General features: G+C 36.6%; 1 protein-coding gene across 1 annotated transcript in view; it reads left to right on the top strand.

Annotated features, from left to right (window-relative positions):
* The window catches only part of TENM1 (teneurin transmembrane protein 1), a 934,848-nt gene that overhangs the window by 357,935 nt on the left and 560,675 nt on the right, over positions 1 to 16,238 (top strand). The window contains exons 5-6 of the mRNA XM_081115196.1: positions 9,675 to 9,935; positions 12,439 to 12,495. Of these exons, the coding sequence (XP_080971322.1) occupies positions 9,675 to 9,935; positions 12,439 to 12,495 (318 nt within the window). The remainder of the gene's footprint in view (positions 1 to 9,674; positions 9,936 to 12,438; positions 12,496 to 16,238) is intronic.

Here is a 16,238-nt window from a genome sequence, read left to right as displayed (position 1 = left end):
TAGGCCTGATCCCCAGCAGGCGGACATCCCCTGAGGGGTCCTGGACTGCGAGAGGGTGCAGGCAGGGCTGAGGGACCCCCTCCCAGCAGTGCACGTATCTCGTGCACTGGGCCTCTAGTAATATATATAGTAATACAAAAACCTTTTGGCATACTCAATACCCATGAATTAAAAGATTTCTTACTTTGGCTTTTGAGAATAGGACTATTTCCAGCCCCATTTAAGATTCAGTTGTTTCCTTTAATCCTTTCAGATGGTTCTTTCTCCAGTACAAGAGGTTTCCTTGCATACATGTGCTATTTAGTGAATATCCAGGGGGAATTCTCTTTCTGTGTGGCCCTCTCCTCTTTGGTACTCTGTACTGCAAACTCTAGTGGTCTAGGCCCTCCCATACTACCAGGTTCATCTCAACTCAGAGAGTTTGACAAGCTCCACCTATGTTCTTCCTTCCTGTGGTAAGGCCTGTTAATTCTTTGCAGATAGTAAGCTGGGGGCAATAATAAGGCTCATCTCATTTGCTTCCCACATCTCAGGGATCCTGGTGCTTCATTGCCTAATATCTGAGCACCATACTGTCATATATTTGTTGTTGTTGTTGTTGTTTCAGGCAGGAGAATAAATTTGGTCCATGTCACCCCGTCTTGACTGGAAGTAGAAGTCTTCTCCAGAATTAAATGTTTTCCTATAAATAGAATTCCAATTCACAAGTCCTGGATGAGTGTCCTAAGTATTTCCACAACCTTTTATTTTCATTATGTTTGCTAACCATGTGAAACTGGTATGTGTGTGTGTTAATTTTAAAGAACATTAATCTTAGAAGTTCATCTTTCTATTCCTGAAAAAAAAACAAACCCTCTGGTGTGGCTCAGTGGTTGAGTGTCCACCTATGAACCAGGAGGTCACGGTTCAATTCCTGGTCAGGGCACATGCCTGGGTAGCAGGCTCCATCCCCATTGTGTAGGAGGCAGCCGATCGATGATTCTCTCATCATTGATGTTTCTATCTCTCTCTTCCTCTCCCTTCCTCTCTGAAATCAATAAAAAATAAATTTTTAAAAAAAACCTCTGAATTCATGAAAACAGAGTCTCTCAGAGGAGCCACCAACTCATTCCAGGACACTGCAAACTTAACCAAGATGATAATTTCTGTCTGGTTTATGGAATGAAACTGAATGATGAGAAGGACAAAAGAAGCTTTGATTCAAGCCAGCTGAAAGTGCCTTTTAACAAGGCTTTGTGACTAGTTTTAGTAAGAGCCTCCCCGTTCTATACCCTAGGATATATTTTAAGAATTTTTATAGAAAGTCATTTCCCAATTCATTAAGCCAAAAAGTATAGTGAGGAAAGCTTCCTCGTGAGATGATTTCAGTCAAAGATGATACAGAGAACTTGTTTTCCATTAGTCTAATATTGCTATCAATTGTCTTTTTCTTCTTACCAAATTTGTAGAGCATTTATTATTAGAAATGCATATCTAATTTACCGAAATAACAATTTTTCAATTTGTGTTGGTAGGCATTGTTTTATGTTAAGCAAAACTATCTTATATATGTCAAAATTATATTGAAGAATTTAACTCTTTCAAGAATGATTTCATATTAATTACTGACTTTAAAACTTTGGTGCTTAATGATCATTCATTGCCTAGAATTATTCTAGGGCCTGAGGAGATAGAAATACTACTTTATATTTCCATAGTCCTTCATACATCATAGAACACTTAGCAGAAATTGTTTTATTTGATTCTGAGATATACCAAAAGTTTAGGAAACACTATCAGATTTGGAGGTATAATTCAGAAAATATAAATATTTTAAAAATGTATATAATCTGTATAAAATTATATAGCAAAGATTAGAAATGCTATAGGGAAGGGTAAGCTAAATGGGAGGGGAGGGTGTAAAGTTGCATCCTTTGTGAAAATACTGACATGGTCTCATTTTTAGGAACTAGGTTAGTGAAAAATCACAGGGAGGAATTCCAGGTGTCCGGTAAAATGTGGCCAAAGATACAGAAGCAAAACTGAAAAGGGCACCTTTTAAAGATGGTGAGAAGAATCCCCTAATAGAGAAGAATATAGTTTATTCAGTAGTTCTTCGTGGACACTGATTCTGGTGCACAGTTCTATCTTGGCATCTTTACTCATTCATCACAAAGTAAATGCTTACAGAATACTGTACAATGTTACAGAAGTCACATTGTTTGCATTTATGAGTATGTGTTTGAAGCATTTGCAAATGTTTGTAGTGCTCATTTAACCCTTTAGCTCACTGGTCTCCCTCCTTTTTACGGAATTGTGTGACAGACTAATGTAGTTTAAAATTAACATATACACATGTGCACACACAGACACACACTAAACAAACAGCTTTACATGCTTAATGAACTTAAGGAAAATACAAAGATATACCTGGAAGACCACAGTGGTCAATAAGGATTCAGGCTCCAAAGTGTTATGAACATCCAGAAAATTGGACCAACAAAGGTAACAAATGAGAAATTTTTAGGGCCATTGAGCACCATGCATTTGCAGTGCTCAGTAGCCCTGAAAATTTCTCATTTAGGCCAGGAAGTCTCTGTCTCATTCAAAACGTTGAAATAAAGGGAACATACTTAGGTTCTCATTGATCTAAGTTGCTGTTGAAGTCCTGGACCTCCCACCATCTTTTCTAGTCCCTGATTCTTTTTCAAGACCTTTGTTATGGGCTGGAGAGCAGGAATCACCTTTTCAATTGTAGTGGTAACTTATGTCTGAATTAGCTTCAGAGCACGTTCTCCCATTGTAGGTGGGTACAGTGGAAATAGGGCCCTGTACTAAGGTGAATATTAGTTCAGGGAAATAGAAGTTGCTTATGCCCATGTCAAATTCTATTCGTCTTTAGATTTATGAGGGATATTGTCATCTATCTCTAAATATGATTTGAGTCCCTTTTGAATTTTTCAAGGTTCCTACCACATGTCCCTTCCCTTTGACTTTATGCTGTAATTCTGTATCCTTCTCTGGTTTGAGCCATTTTTACAGATTTGCAAATCATTGTACTTCTGAGAGCATCCTTTTTGACATTAACATGGTCTTTTAACAATGTTCTGAGACAGTTCCAGTTAGCCAATATTGGCCACAAAGCATGAATGTTTCTACTTCAGGCTTTATCTCTGCCCAGATTTTTTGCCATGCTTTTCACTATACTGACAGATGGTGAAATCTCAGAAATTAAATAAGGCATAATTGGTAGGCCCTGAGCACTGAGATAATGGGTGTATTTGGAACTGTGACGAGGAGAGTAGGCTGCAGAAAGCTTAGTTATTTTCTTTAAGTCCTCTGATAACTGCAGGCTCCAGTTTTGCATGTGGGAGCACTCCATCCCTCACCCCTGTGCCCCAGAAAAGGCTGATGTGTCCTCAGTAGAAAAATAAAGGCCAGGTCTGGGTGGTTCCTTTATTACTTTGTTGTCATTTTGGCCTTTAAATAGGCTCTCTGTGGAACTTGCCAAAGGACACGACATAGTCCTGTTAACCCACTGCTTAATGCCTAGTTCAGTACTGTGCATTTGATAAAGCTTTTTCACAAAATAAAAGAAGAGGAAATTAAAATGGGCTAATTTTCTAAGACTGTGAGAAATCAAAGAAGTCTATTTTGTTTTGTTTTCTTCACTTGAAATTGAGTGGGTGTTCAGTGGAGCTATGTTTAAGTAAGCTCACATGAACTTACTTGTTTGACAATTTGATATCATTTGCTTTTCAAAGCCCCCAAACTGAGAAATACAAAATGGTACCCAGTAGTGAAAAGCATTTGTCTCCTATCTGGTGTTGCTCATTTCTTTTGTATTTGCTGCTTAAGACTGCAGCAATCCATTGCATTTTCCCTGGAGCCAATAATGAATTATTAGCGGATCAGTAATATTTTTAATTGTGTGAATTTTTATTCATTATACTATAAAGTACTCTTTGCAATAGCCATGTTTATATAATTTTATGTTTGATGAATAGCTATTTACTCAGTTGCTTTTTTACATTATATATATTATATACTCTATCACTAATCTCACAATTCACAATATATGCTAGGTTGTATCAGTACTTTATTATAGCAAGACTTGTACCTATGACACAAGATCTTACTTAGCTAACATGTATGATTATCTTTCACAATTGAAGTGTGAATAGCACTTTGATTCATAAAAACACTAAAGTTTTTTTCCCATTTGAAAATTTTAACCTTTTTACATTTTGCCATAACAAGCTCAAGTTATAGTTACAGAATTTTAGAATACGATAATTATCTAGAGATTTATTTCAAGTTGGACCTAAGCATATTAAAAATGAGGAAACTGAGGCCCCAAAATGTTAAGTTACTTATCCAAAAACCACATGGCTAATTAATAACATCTGCTTTGCATATAATCCATAGGGTTCTATGAGTCACAGTACTTAAAGCTAAGAATTAATTGTATCCCCTTTCCCTCTTCCTTATTTTAGAAATGAACTACACTTAGAAGTTATTTTCCAAATCAGTCAAGTTATGGCTAAAATTAATCATGGCTTTTGACTTCCAATTATTTATTTGCAGTGTGATGCCTTAAAGCTCCCTTTCTAGAGAAAGTGTGGGTGGGTTCAGTTTTGTTGTTGTGAAGCCTCACCTGAGGCTATTTTTCCATTGATGTTTTTAGAGAGTGGAAGGGACAGGGAGATGAGAGAGAGAGAGAGAGAGAGAGAGAGAGAGAGAGAGAGAGAGAGAGAGAGAGAGAGAGAGAGAGAGAGAGAGAGAGAGAGAGAAACACTGATGTGAGAGAGACACATTGATTTGTTGCCTCCCACACAGGCCCCATCAGGGCTGGACATTGAGTCTGCAACCGAGGCACATGCCCTTGACTGGAATCAAACCGAGGACCCTTCAGTCTGCAGTCTGATGCTCTATCCACTGAGCCAAACTGGTTAGGGCGGATGGGTTCAATTTTAAGAAAATTAAAGTCTTGAGTTTATCAGAAACTCAGAAATGGAGTTTGCAGAAAAACATTGATATAGATGATCCTTGTTACTTTCCCTTTTAAGTTTTTTCATAACTGGCTTCTCCAGGATGAACACCTGCAGATCAGATTCAAAGAGAACACACAGTAGTTCATTTTATTCAGCATTTCATTTCAGTTTTTAAAAAATATATTAATTTATTAGCATCAGTAGAGGGCTAAATTGATTCTATGTGCCAGATTCACTCAACTTAGTCTCATTATCCCCAACTATAGAATGTTCCTTTAATTGCTTAAAGCTCCTCAGTTATGTTTCATCCTTATTTTTGCCTTAAATTTGGCTTTCAACTGTTATGTTCCTAGGAAGAATATGTTTTCTGGAGGATCACCATGCATCAGTTAGCCTTGATTGTCTCATGGCTTAGTTACACACAAGATAACATTTTGACTATCTTTTCGTTCATGTTATATGTACTTTCTCCTGCTAGCTTTGAGACCCTTGGCTTCACCTATGAAAATTGTCTGATTCTTCAGTCTCCTCACTATCTTACTATCTTGTTGTGTAAAATACACTAAAAATTTATAGAGGTATTAATAAAGTACAATATAAAACACCACAATAAAATGACAGCAAGAAAAAAAAAGTACAATAAACCACATATACTTAAAATGTATGGTATGACAAACTTTGGCATGTATACACATGTTAAACTATTGCTACAATCAAGATAACAGTTATTGATCATTCAAAAAGTTTCCTTTTACCCCTTGTTCTCCATTTTTCCCTCACTGTCTTCCTCAGGCAACCACTGATCTACTTTCTGTCACTATAAATTTGTTTGCATTTTCAAGAATTTTAAGTAGAAGCATACAATATATAGACATTCTATCTGTCTTCTTTCATTAAGCATAATTATTTTAAGGGCCATGTGTTCTATTATATATCATTAGATTATTCATATTTAGGACTGAATAGTATCCCATTTTGTGGGTATCCCACAGGTATACCCTTTCAGCTATTCATAGACACTTGGGTTGTTTCTATTTTTTGACTGTTATGAATAAAGCTTATGAGCTACCTTGTACAGATTTCTGTGTAGACGTTTTCTTTCCTTTGAGATAAATGTGCAGGAGTGTATTGCTCTCCTGTTAAGTACAGCTTCACCTTTTTGGGAACCTGCTGACTGTTTTCCAAAGTGGTTGTACCTTTTTACTTTCTTATAAGCAGAGTATATAGTTGCTCTACATCCCTGTCAACACTTGGTGTGGTCAGAATTTTTTTTTTAATATATTTTATTGATTTTTTACAGAGAGAAAGGGAGAGGGATAGAGAGTTAGAAACATCGATGAGAGAGAAACATCGATCAGCTGCCTCCTGCACATGTCCCACTGGGGATGTGCCCGCAACCAAGGTACATGCCCTTGACCGGAACCGAACCCGGGACCCTTCAGTCCGCAGGCCGATGCTCTATCCACTGAGCCAAACCGGTGCTGGCATGGTCAGAATTTTTTAAGCCATTCTGGTAGGTCTGTAGTAGTATCTTATTGTGGTTTTAGTTTGTATTTTGCTTATAACAAGTGATATTGAACATCTTTTAATTTGCTTATTGGCCATTCCTCTGTCTTTTCATGTAAAGTTTCTCTTCAAATCTTTTGCCCATTTTAAAAATTGGATTTCATCTCTATTAATTTGCTCAGATTTTGTCTCTTACAAGGTTGGAAAGTAGGTAGGTTTTCCTTAAAATAAAAGTTAAATACATGCCTATAGGGTCCCAAATACATCATTCACTTGGCAGCATCTGTATCTGTTTACTTCTGAAAGTATAGTTTCTTATGGTACTAGTCTACTCATTTAAATCATAGATACCCTAAGATTGTCCTTACATTTCTCTTGTGGCTAGCTTTTTGATAAGAATAGATCTATAATAAATCCAATTGAACTTTTATCTTCTCTAGGGAATATATAGTATTTTAGGTAACAAGGTTATATGTATAAAGCTAAAAACAACCACTTAAGGTGCATTGTAAGTGCTTTCTAGAAAAATGCATCCTATAGGAATTTTGAACACCACCAAGACTTTTGTGTATTTAAGGAAATGATTTACAATGGTAACATTGATTTCAAGAAAGGGAAGTAAGGCAGTTCCATGAACATATTTACTGTAAATAACTGAAACCTTTTATTTCTTTCCTTCTTTGTTTTCTAAGTATATATTGACAAGGAAGTGTACTTTTATCTGACTATTTAATTAGGTAATATGTGGTTTAGTCTTTGCATTCAAATCAAAGTATAGTTCCAATAAATATCTTGCAATTTTTGATCATGTTACACTACATTTTCTTAGAAGGGAACAAATCAAATTTTTTGAATGGGAATAAAATCTCTTAAAGAGGGTTGCATCTGTTAACCTTTTTAAAGCTGTATCTAGTATTTTAATATATGGAATGACAAATTGGCTGTGTATTTTTATTTACTATGGCTCAGATGCTTATATTAAAATCTTTGCAAAGTCACATCTCAAATGCCATTGTATGAGTGAAAATAAATGCAAGTCTGTGCTTTGGAAAGCGAATTTCCTAATTAGTGCCCTGAATCCATGGGAAATTAATGGGAAGCCATCACAACGGCTCAGTTCAGCTTGAATGCCTTATTTCTTATGTCTCCATATAGAATCAGAGCTGGTTGCTGCAAAATCTTTGGTGATGCCACATAGGTTGTCCTTTCTCTTTTTCTTCCCTTTTACTGGCACCCACTGACTTCAGAGAAGTCTGTAGGGAAATAGTTTTCAAAGTGTGGTCCCTGGACCAGTAGCATAGGCCTTGCCTAGGAACTTGTTAGAAATGTACAATCTTCAGCCCTCCTCCAGACCTGTTAAATCAGAAATTGAAGAGGGAGGTGTGCATAGCAATCTGTGTTTAACAAGCCTTCCAGGTGGTTCTGAAGTATGCTGAAGTTTGGGAACCTCTGATCTAGGGGAATGAAAGGAGCTGTGAATGCAGGCTTATGTAAAACTCCTTTCCTATAGCTTCAAGCTTACAAGTTCATTATCAGTTTGCTGTAGCAATAACTGCACAGTAGGACTGCATAATGAAACATTGTGAAATTCAGAGGCATGAATATTAACTGATCACAATATTATTGATCACTAAGATTTGTATTGGGCAAAATGGAATTTTCCCTTTAGCTTTATATCGAGGAGAAACACACTTTCATAAAGTTTTGTGGCCCTAGCCAGTTTGGCTCAGTGGATAAAGTGTTGGCCTATGGATTGAAGGGTCCCGGTTTTGATTCTGGTTAGGTCACATGCCCAGATTGTGGGCTCGATCCCCAGTGTGGATTTGATTTGTTAAACCCTTGTTTGGCAATTATATGTCACAAAAATAGCTATTTAAAAGTATATTCAGATTCTGTACTCCTCATTTTAAAATATGGTCTGTCTAAATTTTAGCACTTTCTGTATTCAGAGACTTAAATTCATTTTAGGGTTTGCATCTTATTGCTATGTGCCAAGTATTAGATGTACTCAGTTAAGCTTCTTCTTGGCCAAATGACATACCCTGTTTCTGATGTCAGTCTGAGAAAATCCTATACAGTGTACAACATCCACCGGATTACCTTATCTAACTGTTACACGGACATTTCAGATGATATGTCTTGGCGTGAGGTCATTTTTCATTAACTTAATAGGGACTGTTAAAGCATCTTTCCCCCTTTTTGACACCTTGCCATAACTGAATGCAAAATTGACTGTAAGACTGAGTGCCCGATGTTCATACAGTAAGTTGATGGGGTTTCACTGGTGTCTAGCAGAAACCATGCCCAGATGGGTGTCTAGCAAAAAGGGCTCTGTCACTATCTCACATGGGCTGTGGACGTGGGCTATATCTACACTCTGGACTTTATTTTCTTCAACCATAAAATGTAGTGATTAGTGGCAGCATTTCTAAAATCCTAAACATTTTATGATTTTAAGATTTGGTGGAAAAGGGGATAAAATCCAAACTATGAAGCACTGTTGAGGTACAGTATACAATTATGTTTTTGTTGAAATAACGAATGAAACAGAATAATAAGCATAAAGTAGGCTTCAAAGTCCTTGGAGATAATGGGAAATAATGATATTAAGTACTTATAATTTTAGAGATTAGACTAATATGTTTTAGGAAAAATACTTCAGGAAAGTATATTTAAACTTAGCATTTTTTTCTTCAGAGTTGAATTATTCTTCATATTGAATAATATTCTTCATATTATTTCTTCATATTGAATTATTTATTTTTAACTCTAAGGTATATGACATGCTTAGAAAATCTGGTAATTTTAATAGTTTTAGCCTAAGTGTACTCTATAGATCATATATATTCTTCCTGTAAGGGAAATATCTTTTAAAGGATAGCTTTCTACACTTTATACTCCTCTGCACTCACTTATTTCATTACATTTTGTGCAACCTAAAATTGTAGCTATAAAGCTATTTTGGGCATGCTTTTTCCAGAACCTTGTACAAATCAACAGGAGCATAATTCTAAGCTACAGAAGTGCAAAATAAGCACAGAATGTAGCTACCATAAATAAAATGGCCAGAATTCTAATTTTGTAAAAACACACAATTACTAGCAATAGGAGAGGGGGACATGAGGACAAAAAGAATTTTATCAGGTATTGTTTCATAATGCTAAACTTTTTTCTCTGAACTTTGTTTCTCTATAGAGATGGAATTCTGTGAAACTCCTCGCACTCTCTGCTCTGGCTACCAGACTGACATGCACAGTGTCTCTCAGCATGGCTACCAGCTTGAGATGGGATCTGATGTGGACACAGAGACAGAAGGCGCTGCCTCACCTGACCATGCACTGAGGATGTGGATAAGGGGGATGAAATCAGAGCACAGTTCCTGTTTGTCCAGCCGGGCCAACTCTGCATTGTCCTTGACTGACACTGACCATGAAAGGAAGTCTGATGGGGACAATGGTAATAGAACTTTCTTTACTGTTTAAGTAAAAACCGAGAGAATGCAGTTTTTAGCCTCAAAGTTGTTTTCCTTCTCTTTGTCTGCCTGTTTTTTATTTAATATGCAGAATGGAAATGCAAGTTAGCAGGGTCACATAGACAAGGCACATACCTAAGGATCTGGCACACAGGCACATTTATTTACAATGATAGACAAAATACTTTTTCTTTCTGGTGATCCCCCAAGGGAAATAATCTCATGTAGTCAGTGATATGTCTTATTTATTACTCACCTTTTATTTTCATATTTATTTGCCAGTGCAATACTAATGGTATTTATTGTAGAAAGTATGCATTCCCTGTATGTTGGCTTTATATCAATATGTGAAAAATGAAATGAACAGTTGTATAGCAACCATATTCTTGATGTGCTTCCTATTTGATTGAGATTAATATGCCGAGTGTACAGATTCAAATTAATCAAGTTAGACTGAAATGATTTTTTAAAAAAGAAGGTAAATTAGCATCACCTATTTGCTAGACAATGAGTAATAATAGTAGTGTCATTAAATTGTAATTATGTTATTTTCTTACAACTTTTAGAAGTGGAAAAGTTTTGTTTCTTTGGTTTGTTGGGAAGAGGTTGATGTATTTTATTTCTGCTCTCTGTCTTTACCAAAGAACAAAATCCTTTCATAAAAAACACATTAATGTTTATTAAACACATTAATCTATTATCTTCCTCATTCTGTTTGTCTAAATTTGATAGGTCCCCATCACCATGACCACAAGGCTTGGTGTGATAGCAGTGGCTAATTAGTGTTTTCCCAAGTGGGAGACAAGTAGTCAACATCCCTGTATGTACAGATTTTTCTATTCTGTCCTTCTTATACTCTTCAGCCCATATGGAACACTGGCCACAGGGTATAATTTGGAATGACCATTTGCCCACTGGTTAGAGTATCATTTCCTAAATGATAGGCCATAACACTTTGTAATATCACCAAGTATCCTTGGGGTCTTGATTTCTTAGTTTATTTTCTTATTTTTGTTAATCCTCACCTGAAGATATTTTTTTCAATTGATGCTTAGAGAGGGTGGCAGGAAGGCGGAGAGACAGAGAGAAACATCAATGTGAGAGAGACACATCAATTGGTTGCCTCCCACATGTGCCCTGACTGGGGCCCAGGATCAAGCCTGCAACCAAGGTACATACCTTTGACTGGGATTGAACCCAGGATCCTCCAGTCCCAGGGCCAATGCTCTAGCCACTGAGCCCACCACCTGGGCTTTTTAGTTTATTTTCATGTCTTTATATAGGTATTGTTGACTTGTGTGGAGAATAGTATGGAGTTTCCTCAAAAAACTAAAAATGGAACTCCCATTTGACCCAGTGATACCACTTCTAGGACTATATCCCAAGAAACTAGAAACACCAATCAGAAAGGATATATGCACCCCTATGTTCATAGCAGCACAATCCACCATAGCTAAGACTTGGAAACGGCCTAAGTGCCCATCAGCAGATGAGTGGATGAAAAAACTGTGGTACATCTACACAATGGAATACTACGCTGCAGTAAAAAAAGAAGGAATTCTTACTATTTGCAACAGCATGGATGGAACTGGAGAGCATTATGCTAAGTGAAATAAGCCAGTCAGAAAAAGATAAATACCACATGATCTCACTCATTTATGGAATATAATGAACAACATAAGCTGATGAGCAAAAACAGATCCAGAGACAGAGAAGCATCAATCAGACCGTCAAAACTCAGAGGGAAGGCAGGGGAGGGTGGAGGTAAGGGGAGAGATCAACCAAAGGACTTGTATGCATGCATATAAGCCTTACCAATGGATACAGACAACAGGGGGGTGAAGACATGAGTGGGGGTGTTGGGGGAGTAATGCGGGTATAAGGACACATATGTAATACCTTAATCAATAAAGAAATTTTTAAAAAAGAAAATTGTTAAAAGCAAAAAAAAGAACACAGGAAGTGAAGTATGGAAATGAGAAGGGAACATATTTGATGTATGTATGCATACCTATGTAAGTAAAAGAGCATTAGGATGTAAGTTAGGAGACCTTGGAATGGTTCCTATACTTTCTGGGCTTCAACTGTCAAACAAAATTTAGTAACCAAATTTATGTGAAATGAGGTGGTGGATGATCTCCTTATTGCCAAGCCTTTTCATTCTGCTTCATCTCACTCCTGACATCTGAAGTTATAACCAGTTCACTGGCTTGAAACATTAAAATATTCCTGCCAGACCCTAAGTATGGGGTTTGGATTTTGGGTAATGAAACTATTCTGGAAATAGATAATAGTGATGGTTGTACAACTCTGTGAAACTACTAAAAACCACTGAATTGTACACTTGAAGAAGGTGAACATTATAGTATGGGAATCATATTTCATTGAATCTGTTAATTAAAAAATAGTATAGATATAAGGATTAAAGATTTAGGAATCCCAGATGACTTGGACAAGGATTAATTAATAAAATATTTCATATTACAGGTTTCAAATTCTCTCCTGTTTGTTGTGACATGGAGGCTCAAACTGGATCTACACAAGGCAAGTTTTCCCAAGATTTGACCACCTATTATTTTTATCTCATCCCACCCCTGACACCCGCCCCACAAAGTGGACTCCTGCCCCTCTGACAAACACCACACTGACCTGGCTAAGCTGTCAGAGATTAATTCCTTGGCAGCTTACTGGTTTGCTTTTCTCTGGAAAACTTCATGTGTGTATATTGGTGATAAAAAGGAGATGAGGGGGTGTTGGGGAGAAAGAAAAGCAAGATTTAAGGTGGGAGAGGGAAGCGTAGATTTAGCATGGGGCCAGAAATTCAAATCAGGTTGCTTTGGGTTTGGCCTCATGATTTTCTATGTTATCTACAACTTGTTGCAGGACTCTAGCCGTGAATTTATTATAGTTCCAATACTGTTATAATTTTAAAGTGCTTCCTACCAAATGGCCTTGGTCTTTTCCTTCAGCTTCTCTGGCTTGGCTTTACAATCACACTATCTATATCCATGTCCTTAATTATAAATCATGGCTTCAAATGAAAGAAATGCTGTTCATTCTTTCCTCTGTGTATTTATACTGCCATTCGTCAGTGAGGGGACATTGATGTCCTTTTATCTTTGCTTTCACTGTGCTTATTGATTGAGTTTTGCCCTTTTGCATAGGGATACTGAAAACAATATTTATAAATGACTGATAAAAATCAACACTTTGGGGAGATCCTCACAACTGACCACAGGGCAGAGTTTCAAATTGGTAAGAGGCTGGGGGAAAAGGATCAGGGGAATATCTACTATCATCAGCTTTACCTAAAGGTACATTACCCCTCCCCCCATGAGAGCTGCTCACCTGGTGAGCCACTATACTTTGTTAATGTGTCATCTCTCTTAGATGTGTTAAGGACTTTTAGGAATATTTGGGACTGTTCAGTTTCATTTGGCCTTTAGTCTAATCAACCATCTACCTTCATCATTAACTATTTCTACTGAGACAGGGTTGGAAGACTCAGGAGTAAAGGAGATGCATTCTTTCCCTTGCAGGTTTATTTTCCTTATGGTTTATTTTCAGCCCTGGATAGGGTAACACAAAATTGGTCTTGGCTGCTAAGGTAAACCTATGATCCAGTCTGCAAAAAACTAGTCCTTAACTGCAAGCTTCTGTTGGTCCAATGTGCACCTCCAAGAATGATTTCAATTTAGAGAGACAGTAGAGCATAGTTAGTAAAAGTTTGCAATGTGGAGCAAGGCAACCTCGGTTTAAATCCCAGCTGTGTGACCTTGGGAAATTTATATAAAGTTTCTGTGCCTGAATTTCATCATCTGTTACATAACGATAATTGTATCTGCCTCTACGATTTTGTGATACTTGGATGAATCAATGTATATAAAGGTTTAGAATACTACTTGCAACATATAAGTACAATATGAATGCATATTTTTGATCAGCACTTTATCATTTCCAAACATACTTTTAATGTTTTCAACTCATTTTATCTTCGTGACCACGCTGTGAAATCGATTCTATTGTTAGCTACATTATACATAGGAGGAAGAGATAAAATAGCAATTCAGATGCCAGTTACCTAAATGCAGTTGATTGTTTTCCAAATAGCCATTTTTCCCTTCCTTAGATTACATATGAATATAAGACTTGAACTTGAACAACTTTTCTCTGCTCAGTTACAGCTCTGAAAGTATTACTCTGACTCCTGCTATTAATTTTCAATAAACAGCATAAAATTTGGAACCTTATTTATGACCTATAGTAAGATTTCTCCAATTTGGATTTCATAAATTTTCAATCAGTGATAAGCAGACATGACCTGCCTTCAACATTTTCATAGATTCTTGCAGAGAAGCTTGGAGTTGAAATGAGAGTGTAAATGGTTCTTCTGAAAGCATGTTAATTTGAGGAAATAAGTTATTTTCAATGAATTGAACTTGATGTTTGTGTGGAAATGTAGCTATTTATTTCCCATCGATCTCATCCATTCATGAATGCAGGCCTATCTATTACATTACTGTTAGTTTGTAGATCCTATATTTGAAAAGAGTGAAACAGCTTGAAAATGTTAGTGTTTATACATTTCACTGCTGAGACATCATGCCACCCATCCCTATGCCTCAGTACTGTCAGTGACATTTTATTTGTTTCTATCTATCTATATATTCTGGTTTTCAGATTATTGATGAGGCAATGGGCACAATATCACGGACCAGTTTAGGATGATTTAAGCTTCACTCCTGTGGGAGAAAAGTGAAGATAGGGGAAATTGTTAATTTGGGTGAATTGTTCAGCTAAGAAAGATTCTGAGATGGGATTTCAAAGACACTTTCAGTTCTCTCTGTCTAGGAGATTATGATATGGATTTTCTGCTTCCATTCCTAAAATTTCATCTATGAAGGACTTCTTTCTTTCATTTCATTAATTGGTCAAGCCTTTCAAAATGCTTCTTTTTCCCATTTTCATAAACTTCTATTATGAATTCCCATAATTGGATTTAAGTCTCTGACACGCCATAACTCATGAAGAATTAAAATAAATAGCCCCTCATTTCAGCACCAAAAGCACAGGGAAGGGAGAGCACCAGGGAGCAGAGGGCATCTGGAGTTCCTGGCTTTCACAAGGGAATCAGAACACTTAGGAACTTCGTTTCCATTCCTTCACATCTGTCTTAAGTAAACATTTTGTTGTCTATTGAGAGTTAATAGACAACAGGAAAAGTGCAGATGTACTGAAGCTACCTCCATCCTGAGGCCTGTGAGCAGGAAACTTTGATATCAGTTATAATGCTTTTCTTTTAAATTTTAACCCCTTTCCCCTCTCATTTCACCTTACTGCCAATGTTACTATTCATTAGAGTCTAATACTTGAATTGTGTGTTTTGTGTCCTCATAAGAGTTTTTGATAAATACTAGACAGCAAGCTATGGGAAGGTAGGACTTGCTCTATTCACTGTTTTAGCTTCAGTACTTAGTCACTGGATCTGGAGCACAGTGGGCACTAAATAAATGAGAAATGTGCACTACTCTGAGGGGAAACATTAAAGCTAAAAGATAAAATATTTTTGTAGCACTTCTCTAATTTCCCAAGGGCAGAAATGGGTCAAACCTCTGGTCATCTAACCCCGATCCTGCCTCTGATAGGTGATCCAATGGATGTTTCTTAGAAGGATTTGGAAGTCCTATCTGAGCATACACTTCAGTGACTAGGGTATTCTTTAATAATCACATTTGATTATATATTAGACTGGTGAGAGAAAAAAACCTGTATCAGCAACTAAATTTAAATAATCAATTTCCAAGAATGCATTTTTCACATATTGCCTAAATGAAACAGTTGTATTATAAAAAGTGAAAATTAAATTGCTTATTAAAAAGCTAAATGGAGGGAACTATTTAGGAAAAAAGCATTTGCAATTTTTAACTAATAAAGGATAATTTTTAAAGAAATTATTAATAACTATATCTTCTGGATAATGATGTTTCTGAGCAAATAGTATTTATTGATTACCTACCCTTAACCAGGCTCTATATTGGAGATATATATATATATTGACCAGAACAGTAACCACCTCAAGGAAATTACAGTCTAGTGGGAGAGATTTATGCCCTATTAGTTAGGATTCTTTATTATTGTTATTACAGGTAACAGAAATAAACGTGAGTTAGCTTAAACAAAATCAGCAACAACAAACTTTTTTAAAGGAAATGAGAATGCTTCACAGGACCACAAGAGTGTGGCTATAAGAAGGTACTAAATTGGAAAAATTGCCCAGACTTTGCCTC

Source organism: Myotis nattereri (assembly GCF_964212035.1).
Source record: "Myotis nattereri genome assembly, chromosome: X".
Classification (NCBI taxonomy): domain Eukaryota; kingdom Metazoa; phylum Chordata; class Mammalia; order Chiroptera; family Vespertilionidae; genus Myotis; species Myotis nattereri.
Note: the sequence above shows the minus strand (reverse complement) of the source record. Positions and strands in the feature narration are given on the sequence as shown.